Here is a 14,621-nt window from a genome sequence, read left to right on the forward strand (position 1 = left end):
ACTTATTGATTTATTGATTTAATCAACCTATATATATTGAGCATCCATTGTGTACCAGGCATTGTCTTAGCAATTTTAATACAATTTTAATACAGCTTCCCTACTGAGGGAAGACCCTTGATGATCAAACAAATTAACTATCACATAAATAGTATATTGAAAGGTGATTAGTGCTATGGAGAAAAGTTAATGAATATAGGAGTATAAGGCATATGTATTTGGGGTGAGGGGATGGTAGAAGAAGTGGCAGGATTTGCCATTGTAATTGAGATAGCCCAGGAAGGCCTCTCTAATAAGGTGACTTTGGGGCAGAGAAATGAAGACAGTGAGAGAATGTAGACATCTGGGGGCCAAACATTCCAGGCAAGGCAATTGAAGAAGGCTGTTAAACTTCTAGGAATATAAAAAACATAAGTCAGTGTGACTGGAACAGTGTAAGAAAGGACAGTTTGTGGCACACTGGGTGAGGTCTTGTACGCATTCATAAGGCCTTTAGTTTTTTTGTGTGAGAGAGGAAACCACTGGACTGTTTTGAGCAGAGAAGCACCAAGATCTGAGTTAAATTTTAAAAGGATTGCTTGGTTGAAAGTTAACTAAAGAGTTTTGGGTCAGAAGCGGGGAGGCTGTCAGAGGCTAATTGAAAGAGTAGGCTATTAATCAATGGGACTGGCTTACAGGATGGAAAGGATCAGCAGGTCCTAAGGCCAGAGTTCACTGGGCTGAGCCATGGTTTCCAAACTGTTGAAAAACAGTGGGTCTGTGGAACAACAGGTCACCCATCTGCAGTACAGCTTGTAGAATTCAAGTGGATCTAGGGCCTAATTAAAACCATGAAACAAATATTTGGATGTTTATTATTGGCTTACAAGAAACCAAATTTTTTTATATGATCTTAAAACTACTTGACTAAGCTCCATAAGAACAGGGGCCATGGTCAGCTCTCTTGGTTCCTTTGTTTCTTCCCCCTGTCTAGCACAGTGGTGCCACATATAAAGTGTTCAGCAAAGAATTGTGAAATGAATGTTTTCTGGAGGGAATTGGCATCAGAGCTTCTGGCATTAAGAGAACTAATACTTTTGGGGCACCTGAGTGGCTCAATCAGTTAGGGGTCAGACTTTTGATTTCGGCTCAGGTCAGGATCTCAGGGTTGTGAGAGCCCCTGCATGGGGCTCTGCGCTCAGTGGGGAGTCTTCTTGAGATTCTCTCTTTCCCTCTTCCCCTCTCCCCTTGCCCCTCCCTCCCTCCCTCTGTCTCTCTCTCTCTCTCAAATAAATAAATAAAATCTTTAAAAAAAAACAAAAAAACAATACTTTCCAGGTTAGATCAGTGTTACAGTAATAGACTTTTGAAGGTTCATTTGGTAATTTTAGGCAAAATTCCTCAGCATGAGAGAAAGAATAATATGTAATACATTATCAGAATATGCATAGATTTTAGGGCTGAGTTATTGGCCAATCCCTGTGCTTTCTTAGGATTTGGGGCTTCCAGAATTTCCAGACGTTCTAGTACTAATGCCTCATGTCCATTACTTGGTTTTGGCACATCAAAAGAGGGCCCATGACACGACAGTGCTAACACTTACGAAATTGGAAAGTCAAGAGGAAGTTCAATGTCAAGACAGGATTTTGAGAGAATATATTCTAGGAAAAAATGATAACCAACATGAAAAATTTAATATCAAACCCAATTTCTCTGTATTTCTCCTATTCCTCCCATGCTTTCTACCTCTAATACATTCAAACTGCAACTACGTTTGGTTTCTTTAAAGTCAATGAAGAATGACAAAAATGGATATTTAGAGTTTTTCTCACATATGTGTGTTGTTTAATGGGTTTGGGCTCTTGGATGGAATTTGGGAATAATGTGATTTTTTTTGTTGGTTAAGGTCCTCACTGTTAAGCATGTCAGCATGCATATATGCAGAGCGTCAGTCTAATTCTCAGATGGTTTTAGAGGGAGGGAATGCAGAACGATATAAAGTTCTCTCATCTTTTCGTGACAAATATGAATTATTATAAAAGCCAGTTAAATTTAACGTTGCATGGTTAGTAACAAAGAACAGTGTGATTGGATACGGAAATGCTTTAATCTACTAAATTAGGAGGCAACACCCAGTAGATTCAGCAGTGACACCCACATCCCATTTTTCGAATGCAGATGTTCTCAAGCTTTAGTATGCATCAAAGTCACCTGGAGGGCTTGTTAAACATAGCTTGCTGGGCCTTGGTCTCAGAATTTCTGATTCAGTAGGTCTGGGAGGGGCCTGAGAATTTGCATTTTTAACAAGTTTCCTGGTGATGCTGAGATTGCTGATCCACTGCTCTTATGTATCATCAGTGTAGTTTCCAGCTGTCTAATTAGAGCCGTAAGCAGTGTGCTGTTTGGGGGCACTTTCCATCTTAGTTAAGAAAGCATTAATGCTACGGGATACAGGTTTGATGAAACGAAGATACGGAGGCATCATCAGCATATTGATGTAATTCTGATTCCAAATGTCTTTCAGTCTCCCTTGTGGCCTCACACACATGCTAAATAGGATGCTACTGACAAACTAGTGCTTCTCAGCTGTGGGTCCTTAGGGAAACCAGCCAGTCACTCAGCACTATCCTCTAAGAAGATGAGGGAAAATCTGTTAATAATTCCCTCCAGTACTTTCTGCAAGCTTAAATAGGTGAGATTAAATTTCACAGGATAACAGAATCCCCCAAAATGCTGGTATTAAAAGCTGTTGACAGATCAGATAGAACTGCAAGAATGCTTTAGGCAGTTGGGAATCCCTAAAAGGAGGCATGAAGGTCAGGACTCAACAGACTTGCTTGAGTAGATAAATTTAAAGGATAAGTTGGGGAAGGACTTTGTAGTTCTTATTAATTATTACTGAGAAGAATATGGTAGAAAATTATTTTAACAGTACAATCACACACAAATTTTAAGAATCTGTTTTCACATATTTAATTTCCCAGTATCAGCAAAACGTGATAGATCTTTAATTCTGCCATATTTTAAAAGGGCTCTCTATAGCACTCTCCAGTGCACTTTGGCTTCCCCCTATTCATTTGCCAAAATATTAACTGATCTACGTTTGATGTGCCTGTTTCCCCATATTTGAGCTATTCAGAGGATCAACTGTTTTGATAATTGATCCTACTTTATTATTTTAATAATAAAAATAACAGCACCAGATTGCTTAGTTGGTTAGTGAAAAATTTCTGTTACTGTAACTCTGAAATAATACATTTTCTTTTTTGGGGGAAATAATAGAGTTTCATGTGAAAGAATGTGCCTTTTAATTGACTCCTTCTGATACCATACAGCATACCCCATAAGAGATGCTGTATGTGGCACAATCTATAGGCCTCCTCTCAGATGTTTTTAATATCAAATGATGTTTAAGGGGGTGCGTGGGTGGCTCAGTCGGTTGAGCTTCTGCCTTCGGCTCGGGTCGTGATCCCAGGATCCTGGGATCGAGCCCCGTGGTCGGGCTCCATGCTCAGTCGGGAGCCCTCATCTCCCTCTCCCTCTGTCCCTCCCCCTGCTCATGCTCTCTGTCGTTCTCTCTCTCTCTCTCAAATAAATAAAACCTGAAGAAAACAAAACAAAACAAAAAGCAAATGATGTTTGAGTTACATCCATTGATACTTTTATTACCTACATCTTGCTGGCTGAACATTCATTTTCCTACCAGTAACTAATGCTTTTTCTAGTTTTTATTTAATTATAAGAAATATGAACCTGGGACTGTTTTTAGAAAATAACCTCTGTATGCTGACAAATTTAATTTTATTTACAAAGGGTGATGCTTATAGCAGCTCTTCAACATTTGGCACCTGCACATCATTTAAGTTGGTATTCTTCACAAAAAGTAATCAGAACCTGTTAATATGATTGGCAATATGAAGATACCTGCACACAAACAAATAAATAAACACACACAATTGCCCCCAGCACACAGAGCTAATTAGTGGCAGCTAAGGGCTCCCCTGGCACAAAGATATTAAGTATACCTTGAATAGTTTCATGATGGCATGGGAATGATGTTCCAAGAATCTGTGTTTACGTTTTTGAGAAGTGTGAAATTCAGTGTCACATGAGAAAGTAGAATGGAACAGTTGAAAATGTTTTAACTAAAAGTTGGAGAAGTTGGTTCGACGTTATATACCCTAGTCTGAGAATGCCCATCTGTAAAATTACTGTTGTAATTATACGCTTCTGAAAGCTTTTTCTATCCCCCAAGTCTATATTTTGAACATTGAGAGAAAGATATATGAATGATGTGGAATCTGGACAGGAGGGCTCTGTCTCCTCATAGAATGACAGCAACTCTGTACTGAAAAATTTGGCCCTATCTAGAAATATTACACTTGAAACAAGTTGCAGTTAATGTATCCCCAATCAGTTGGTCAGGTAAAATCTGCTGCATTCAAGACATGATATCAAAGAAACTGGCAGCTGAAGTTGTCAGAATTCTACCCTGCATGCGAATAATTCAGATGGCGAGTGGGACCAAAAACAAAACTAAAAACAAAACAAAACAAAACACAAACAAAAAACCTATAAATAGTCCAGGAGCCAACAGGAGCCCATACTTATCCAAGATTATATACTTTACAAGCTTAACTATTTTCAATAATTCCAAGGGGAGGATGGTGACTACATTATGCTGATGAGGCATATCTGTAGAACTGAAACCTATATATCTTTTAAAAAGGTTTAACAATTGTTTATGATTCATATGTATATATGTATTTATGTGTATACATATCTATGTGTGTATATACATATGTAAACATAAATTCATTAGCAGTGAGCATTTCTGTTGTTATCAAGTCACTATCAACCTTTATTACATGGCAATGTGTTATTATTCTATTAATTTTTATGTGAGAGCTAGAAGCCCTTCTCCCATTAGGAATATTCCTCTCAGTTTTCCAGTATCTTCTTTTCTCATCTTATACATTGAAAATATTAAAAAGTAATTTGCATGACTTTAAAAATATGCATGTTGGTCAGGCACAAAATCCAAGAGATAAATATAAATGCATAAATTAATGTAAAAACAAATAATTGTCATTTTTTAAAGTTTTTTCTTTTAAAAAGGTGAACTCGTCCTTCAAGGCCTGCTCCAAATGTCATTTTTTCTTTGATGGCTTCCTTAGTTTCCTCCTAATCAACCTCTCCCTCCTGTGAGATCTTATAGCTCTTTATGTTTCCTGTATAATAGCACTTGTCACATAGGGTAGTTATTACTTTATACTCATCCCACAAATTAAAATGCAAGCTCCTTCAGATGGATTGGTTCATTCAGCTTCTGTGTGATTCAAAGTATAGAGCAGTGCTTGATCCAAAGCTTCAAATCAGTGAATTGTGTTGAATAATATTTTCTGGGCATTGAAAATCTTATAGGAAGACTTTAAATGAAAATGAAATATTCAAAATATATAATTTATACATATACACATACATACACCTCAAAATTATTACTGATAGCTTTTAAATAGTAATTATTTTTAAAGTTTTAAAATATATCACATTACAATATCAACCTAACATTAAAAGCAGATTGAAAAGAAATTCATTGTTCCTGGTCTTTAGTCTTTTAAAAGATAGCTACAGAATTTAAAAAAAGAAAGAAACTATAACCAAGTAATATAAAAGGTAAAAAATTAATAAACATTTATAGATTCAGGATTAGAAGATAAGAGAGGATCCTTGTTTGAACAGAATTTATATAAAGAGGGATTTCAAGATTGAAGAAGATACTGCAAAGTCACCAAAGTTATGCAGAAGATAATTCTGTGAGATACTCTGATAGCAGCCGGTAATGCTTGACTGCAGCAAAATCTAAGATGAGGAGTTTAAGAGCTAGTCAGATTTAAGAAAATGTCGTCAATCATGAGTAATATTTAAAAATACACTCTTCTTGGGGCGCCTGGGTGGCTCAGTCAGTTAAGCATCTGCCTTTGGCTCAGGTCGTGATCTTGGGGTCCTGGGATCGAGCCCTGAGTCAGCCTTCCTGCTCAGCAGGGAGTCGGCTTCGCCCTCTGCCCCTCACTGCCTCATGCTCACATTCTTTCTTTCTCTCTCCCCCCCTCTCTAATAAACAAATAAAATCTTTAAAAAATAAAATAAAAATACACTCTTTTTGTTAGGAAAAAAATGTATTTTGTGATGCCTCTGCAAAAACATTTAAGCCCCTAAATTATCCCATGCATTGCTTCTGGTTTTTGCAGCTCAATAGTGTCACAATAAAATAGTTAAGAGGCAGCTGTGTCCACTGTGTTATACAACTATCACATGGAAAAATGTTTCTTTCTGTTCAAGATTCTTCAATTCTAAAAGCTTAAGGTGGAAAAAAAAAAAATAAACCAAACCCAAAGCCTATAACATCATAGTAGGCTAAAAGGAACTTTAACTTGTGGTTTCAGCAAACTTTTTTTGCCAAAGAATATTTGCCGATTTAGCTTATATGTCCTAGAGAGTAGTAAACCTATCAGAATTGTTCTGCTTTCCCCCACTGACTGTGTGTCTATATAAACTAAAAAGTACAAAATAGGTTAAGAGCTGTTTAGTAAATTAAGGAAGATGAGATCAAGAGTGGGTAGGCAGAATTTACTGCCTCTTTCTTGATCTTCCTTCAGCTCCTCAGTAACCAAATTCACCAGAAGATTGGGTAGTGAAATCAGACCCACACAAATGAGAGATATAACCTGCATCAGGCTTTCTTAACAAGTTTAAGGATATAAGTAAACATGAAGTATGGGGTAAACAAGGAGAGGTGCAGGACCACCAACACGGTTTCCCAGGTCCCACGTTGGTGTATCAAGATGTACTTTAACCCAGATTAATGTGGGGTCTCTAAATAACATCAGTAGCCCCATCGCTTACACAAAAGGAAGCTGATTCAACTATAAAATATCTCCAGTTTATACTCAGTTGCATAGTTTATAAGACTCTTTAAGAGATCCATACCCAATAAATCCAATTCCCAGGTTTTCTTGTTTTGTTTTGTTTTTACCATAGCTATCCTAGACTAGCAGGTATATATTGCCAAAAGCATGCCACAGATAAGGACTCTCCCACTTGTGAATGCTGATTGATAATCTGTTTCCCAGTAGCATGTTTACAAGGGGATTTAACCAGGTGTCTTTCCTTCTTTCTTTGTTGAAATAAACTCCTTTACCCTCCTACATCTTTCCTCGCCTAAGGGAAATAATCTATTGTGTACTATAATTTCCCAGTAGCTAATTCCTTTCCAGTAATTACTTCCTACCTATCCTTCAAGATTAGTTCATACAGTACCTTTTCCAGGCTTCCCTTTCTTGACCTGCACTACTGCTGTGCAGAATTCCTTTTTATATGCCATTAGTGTACACTGTGTTTATATGTGTTATCACACTGAATATGATTGCTGATTTGTCTGCCTCTGTGAAAGTTTTGAAAGCAGGGATTATTTTCTTAGCTATGGCATCTAGCACCTTTTTTTTTCTTTTTTTTTTTTTTTACAAAAAGGTACTTAACAAATGTTTGGTAAATTTACAGATGAATGGAACTCTTATTGTGTGGTTATGGATGTTTGTGGTATATGCAGTAATTTAGCAGTGATGAAATAAAAGATAATATTTTGGGGGATTATCACTGACCAAAGCAGACTACCAAACTTTGATTTGAAATTCCATCTCTGAGGTCATCATGTTCATATAGAATTGACAACTTGTTAAATATCTAGCTATTCAAGAGTAATCTTTACAAAGAATATTGTTTCTTCATATTATTTCTCAAACTTTGTATATTAGAATTTAATGTATGCTGGGTTTGAGTTCCCATTATAGTTTATAACCTTTGCTTACTTTGCCTATATGCAATCTAAAAATGAGTTGACATCATGCTTTTAATTATAGTAAATTAAGTTGTTTCATAATTTCCACAGTATGATGCCTGTAATATTAATCAGACCAAATCATCACATTACATAAAGTTAATCATTAAAATGATCGTCATTACTGCATGCGATAGCACTCTATTTTTATTTCACTCAGCATCAACCACGTATCTTCCCTGAATATGGAGATAAAAATCAAAGCTAAGGAGGTTTTTCTTACTTTCCTTATATGGTATGAAAAGAAAGTAACAATTTGGTTTATTGAGCCTCCAAAATGGAACCTTATAGATATTTCTCCTTCATTCCCTTGGGTAATTATTGGTAAAGATAAGGACAAGAGAGGTTTGTATGTTTTCTTGATGTACCAGTTGTCCCTCATGAGAACAGGCACCATCAAACAAATAAATAAATATGTGTGCCATGAACAGAAGTGTTCATGTACCAGAACTACAGAGTTGCTGATTATTAGTGATTAATAATGAACATTAGGTATTAAAAAGCACTGACACTGACATCTGTGAACTACTTAGCCCAAAAGGCTGATTAATTTAAACAGTAAAATATTAAGACCCCCTGCGTGAGGTTAGACCACTGGTCAGTCTGTCCCATCATTTTGTCATGGCAATGTCACTGACAGCTGAGAAAGAACATCACTTACTTTTTATTTCAACCTCACAACATAGGATGCTGTGGTTGGGTAGTATATCTTCTGCATGCCCAGTGTTACTTGCTTTGGGTTGGGTGTTTAGTAGCCATTGACTCCATATACTACTAGTTGATTGTCCTTTCATTAACTTGAATGTCCTCCAAGTTTTCATATTAGTCATTCATCTTGGTAAACAAAAATGTTATTCAAAGTCTATTGTGTGCTAGTCATTTTGATAGGGCTAAAATTCACTTATGTCCTTCCATGTGGCATTTTGGCTAGAGTATATTCTGATTTGTCAGGCATCTGTTTGACCATTCATCTGCTTATATTCATCATTTGTTAAATATTTGACTATCACTCCTCAACCCTGGGGATAGCAAATTAAATAAGATATTCTTTCTGTACTTAAAGAGTTGTGAAAGGAATTTACTGTCTAACAAATAAATTTATTTAAATTCTATTTTAATTTTTCACTTTTGAATCTTGAGATTATGTGTTATATGGCCTTACTATCCACTGTATGAACTAGTACTTCTTTGTTCTAAGCTTACACTTTCTTTGGATTCAAGGAGTTGCCATTAATTTGTTTACAATATTGAGTTTATAAGTCCATCACTTGGTACCTATATTTCATGATTTTATTGTACTTCTAAACTTACTTAGAATAGGAAGCTTGAATCTCTTTTTCCCAATGAGGGCAGTCTTTCTCAAGCCAGCCCCTTGATTGACTAGATCCTTTAGACTAGATCCTTTCCTAGTCTAATTAGACTTGTTTTTGAGATTCCATAACTAGAACCAAAGTCTTATTCTTTCAAATATATATCGTTGCTGTCTTGGACATTAATGAATATCACCCAGGATTTTGTTTAGCCATATCAGGATTTTAGCTAAACTTTGTCATCCCTTAATATATCTTTGGTTTCTCTGAGCCTCAGTTTCTCTTCTTAGCAAGGAAATAATGCTTCTTCCCACCTGGGACTAGTTGTGAGGACAGCAAGCAGCAGAGTGCCTGAGGTTGGGTGCTAAAGCTGTGAATCGTGATACCCAGTATGTTTCTGGCTTTTTGAGCCACAATAAAGAGAAAACATTAGTTTAAAGCTTAATACCTAAAAAATATATAAATAATAATAATATATAGGTATCATAATATATCTTCTCTCTGAAAATTAAAATGAACCATATGTAAAGCACGTAAAAGAATACCTGCTATGGTGGCTCCTGGGTGACTCAGTTAGTTAAGCATCGACTCTTGATTTGTGGCTCAGGTCATGATCTCACGGTCCTGAGATCAAGCCCCATGTCAAGCCCCACATCTGGCTTCACACTAAGTGTGGAGCCTGCCTGCTATGTAAGCATCTATCATTGTTATTTTTGTCTTGTTAGATTTCTTAAATAGTGAAAGTAAATTCCTCTGTTGTCCACAAATAACTCAAAGAATATTTCATTTGACACATGACTATACTTACTTTGAATTCTCATTTTCCTAATATTTCCCTGTTGAGTGAGATAAATCTTATCAACTCAAAAAAAATCTTATCATCTCAGCTCTTCTTTTTGCAATATAATATCAATACTTTCCAAGTAAATACGTATGTTAAAGTGATATCTTCCTATCTTTCCTTTAAAAGTTTTTCCATCTCTTGCATAAAATGAAAAATAGCTATTTAATAGCAAAATAGCAAGAAGTGGTATGATTTATGTTTGCTGCCCAATTGCCTAGTCTTACATGTTTTAGAGAATATAGAACATATCAAGTTTTAAAAGTAGAATTTCAGAGTAATCTTTGTGGGGGCCACTGTTCATACTCCTCAACTTCTGTGCACTATCACATAGTTGGCTCAAATACTGAATATTTAAATACAAGCTATCAATCCTACTGCATATGGAAAATAATGATGTGAACTTATATTAAAATACAGTTTCTTCATGTTCTTAATGGCATGTAGTTTTTAGACCCTCAAAAGTCAAAACCATGGTAAGAAAACTACTAAAGCATGTTCAAACATTAAATCATTGATGATCATTATTTTAAAAGTTTTGATTTGCTTGCAGTGCCCAGTTGGTTTTAATTCAATGCCAAATTTGCCAAAAAGTATGAGATTATCTACATAGAATAGTAGATACTATCTAAGTATTAATAGACACGAAAAATAAAACAGGACAAAACAGACCCTAAATCAGTCTGAGATGTTGTCCCAATATGTTCATCATAGCTCAGGATTTTATTTCTGTCCTTCACAGAAAAGAGTACTATTATAAATATGGATCATGTATTGATTTATTCAAACCATAAACATTTGTCATTGTCATTCAATCAAGTTTGACATTATCATTAAAATTTAGCATTACCTGACATTTTTGAAACACAATAAACTGGTTTATATTGATGAGTTATAAGGTGCTACATAATGCAAATGTGACAAAAGTGATACAGAAGCATATCTTATGTATGGAGCCATATTTAGTTTGTAATTAGAACTATTTAAGGAATAGTTTGCCTTCTAGAAATCATACATTTTATTTTGTGGAAAATTAGGAGTCTAAGCTTCTTTGGCTTTTTCTTTTTCTTACCTTTGCTCTTGGGCCACCTTTCTATTGGAATCATAATCCCAGTGTTAAGTGGTATTGAATAGTTTGAACGAATGATGGGGGGGAGTGAATTCAGAGAATTGCAACTACAAATAAATAGTATTTACTTGGATCTTCTATATGTTAAGTTCTGCTTTCGGTGCTTTACATTTCTAAACTGCTTTAGAAACACCATATACCAAGAAATTAAGTATTATCCCCATTTTACATATAAGGAGCCTGAAGATCAGAGAGATTTATTTAGTGACTATCTCAAATAAGCAGTAGAAGCAGGTTTCAAACCTGATTCAATTCCACTTACCCCTAATTTTCCTGTGTAAACAATTTGAGATCTTTTGTTTTGTATACTTACTACCCATGATATACCAATATCTAGTATTTTTTATATCCGTGATCTGTTAGTTTTATGAAGAAAAAGGAAATCTAGTATTTTTATATCAATAATCTTCTTAGTTTTATAAAGTAAAGGGAAATCTAGTATTTTTTATATCAGTGATCTCTCAGTTTTATAAAGAAAAAGGAAATATTGTGCAATCATAATTTATGTGGTCCAATTTTTAAGGCTTTAAGGCCAGTATTCAAGACATATCTTAAATAAGACATAGACTGAAGAGTTCCATGCCAATATATAGTAATGACTAGTGTTTCTCAGTTTTTTTTTGTTTAAAATTTTATTTATTTGAGAGTGTGAAAGAGAGAGCATGAGGGGGCAGAGGGAGAAGCAGACTCCCCTGCCTAGCAGGAAGCCCAACTTGGGGTTTGATCCCAGGACCCTGGGATCATGACTTGAGCCAAAGGCAGACTCTTGACTGACTGAGCCACCCAGGTGCCCCATTTTTTTTTTTTTTAAATTATCCCTCTAGGGAATCTTTTAAAACTATTTTTTCCTAAATAACCCACCCCCCCACACACAAATACACTGTAATTTTATACTACAGATACCCTGTATGTTTGTTTATATACTACTGCTGTTATGGGGGGTCACAAATTATTATGACATCTAAGATTCTTTCCTTCCTCAAGAATCAGTTTTTGCTCCCTTATGGATGATATTACGCTCATTGAGAATGCATGGTGTAGACCAACTAAGTTCAGAGTTAGTCAGTGTTGTCTGGGAAGACAGTGGTCCACAAATTGTCATTTCTAAACTAGCAGCATAGCATCACTAAGGAATTTGTTAGAAACGCAAATCCTCAGGCCTCATCCAATCCTATAGAACTAGAAATTCTGGGGGTGGGTCCATGCAATCTGTTTAACAAGCCCTCTAGGTGATTCTGATCCATGCCAAAGTTTGGAACCACTAATTATAGACAGAGTGCTGAGAGGTGGGTTTATGGCTTGATCACAGCATTGAGCAGGTCACTTTATGAGTCACTTTTTCCATCTTGATGTTGACCAGACAACTCCTGGTTTGGAGCCTTACACATATGACCTTCTCAAGCTCACTTGTCAGGGTCCTACTGAGAACCCACCTATTTTCCATGAGGGAGGGAAAGAATGAGACTTGATACCCCCTCAACCTCTCCAGTAGTACATTTTTTTGAAAAAGACTACTCAACATATTACTTAGGGTTATATTCCCCCCAAAACAGTAAATAGAAAAAGTAAATAGATACGTAAATATTAACATTCTGTCTTGATAGGCATCCCATTATGAGCATGAAAACGAAAATGAGGGTGTCCCATTTTATAACAATAAAGGAAGTAATAGATGTGGAAGAACTGGGAATTTGTCAAGAACATACTTGTTTCTCTTCCTTAAATTTCTCATTTGCATTTTTATGAAAGTAAGATTAAGTGTTATTTATTTCTTGATTCCACAGTTTCTCGGTCTTTTTTTCTCCTACCTACCATTTTAATCATGTACTTGCTGAGATTGGCTCACCCACTTTATTGATTTATTTCCAGTTTAGATACATGCAACCCAGTAATAATCAGAAGTATTTATTTTCATATGTAGCATGATTTAGAAAAGAACTTAACCTACAGAAATGAAAGCATATGGAAAACCGGGCTGCTATAGCCAAAACCTTATTCTCCACCAACCGCAGGGCATGAAGTACCTAGAACTTGAGAAATATCTTGCGATGCCATGCCATATAAACTTCCACATGACAACTCCAATCGATTTAAGACTCCTCTGAGTCAGTGATTTGCAAAATGTAAATAGCTAATAACCGAACCTCAGATTTGGTGAAAGAAAAAACTTCATGTTGATTTAACCATCATAAGCTCTGTCATGTATAATTGAATTAAAAACCAAACATTCAATGGAGACGAAATATTTTCAAGGTTTTCTCTGTTCTGTTTTGTTTTAGGTGGAGCTTGCTAAGGAAAAAAAGTGTGAATTCTTGCCTTTCCTGTCCCCACGGAAGGTTATATTGAAAGAAGGGAGAATTGTCGCCATGCAATTTGTTCGGACAGAGCAAGATGAAACTGGAAACTGGCATGAACATGAAGATGAGATAGTCCGTCTGAAAGCCGATGTGGTCATCAGTGCCTTTGGTTCAGTTCTGAGTGATCCTACAGGTAGAGTATCCGGAGCTGAAATGTGTTAGGCAATTGTCTGTTATTTTAGTGCCATAATAGGTTCCAGCTTTCAGGGAATTGTTTTTCACTTTAACATTCATTTTCTTCTTCTAGTATGAAATCCAAGCAATTTTGATTTATAAAAGGCTTAGAAATGGCATTTAATGCTTATACAGAATTATTTTTAAAGTGGTGGGAATTGAAAATAACATTAATCTTTCTCTTAAGCTGATAATCAAAATACATATTCTATTTTGCAATAACATTTGCCTGTTTCCTCTATAAGAAATGCTTTTTCTTCAATTAGACCTTGAGTAAGAAAATGTGACAGAGAAGTTATAACAGCCAATCTCCAATGATTCAGACAAATTGAGACCTAATGAAGAGGCAAAAATAGAATTCAGGTGTACTGCTATCCTCATGCCAAGCCATCACTAGAAACATCAAAATTAACAAATTAGAAAATTTGAACTCCTCTTATTTCATCTGGATGGCATAAATGGACATGCTAAGGAAGAACAAAATGCTTTTTAAAAAAGGATAATAACAAAGGAAAATGTTTTATATAATATTCCAACTGAATGATAAGTTAATCAGTTAAGGTTATTGTATGGTATATTTTCACCAAACTCATTGTTTTTGTGAGTCGTTGTAGATGAAAGCTCAGGTACCTATGCGTCTTCATTTTGCGAATTCTTTACCTTTTAATACACACTGTTGAAATGATGATTAACTCTTTTATTTACTGAAGGAAAATAAAAGACATTTCTCCAAGTCAGCGATTCATTATGAATAACAATAATAACAAAAAAAACAAGACCTGACAATTCCTATGACTCCCTACTATATCCATGCTAAAATTATATTTTGTGTGTGAAATAAAATTGCATTTTGCATCTGAAAAATGCAAACGTGCATTTTTATGCAACAGATAAGTAAAAAATTCAGCCAGTCATGAGGATATTTTATCTGCAG

General features: G+C 35.6%; 1 protein-coding gene across 2 annotated transcripts in view; it reads left to right on the forward strand.

The window, feature by feature from the left end:
• Nucleotides 1-14,621, forward strand: part of DPYD (dihydropyrimidine dehydrogenase) — a 798,492-nt gene that overhangs the window by 358,768 nt on the left and 425,103 nt on the right. For both annotated transcript variants that reach the window (XM_025872261.2, XM_073896265.1), the window contains exon 11: nt 13,436-13,646. In XM_025872261.2, coding sequence (XP_025728046.1) covers nt 13,436-13,646 — 211 coding nt within the window. The remainder of the gene's footprint in view (nt 1-13,435; nt 13,647-14,621) is intronic.

The sequence above is a fragment of the Callorhinus ursinus genome, unplaced genomic scaffold (genome assembly GCF_003265705.2).
Source record: "Callorhinus ursinus isolate GAN/ISIS: 27379988/994484 unplaced genomic scaffold, GSC_fseal_2.0 scaffold9, whole genome shotgun sequence".
NCBI classification, from domain to species: domain Eukaryota; kingdom Metazoa; phylum Chordata; class Mammalia; order Carnivora; family Otariidae; genus Callorhinus; species Callorhinus ursinus.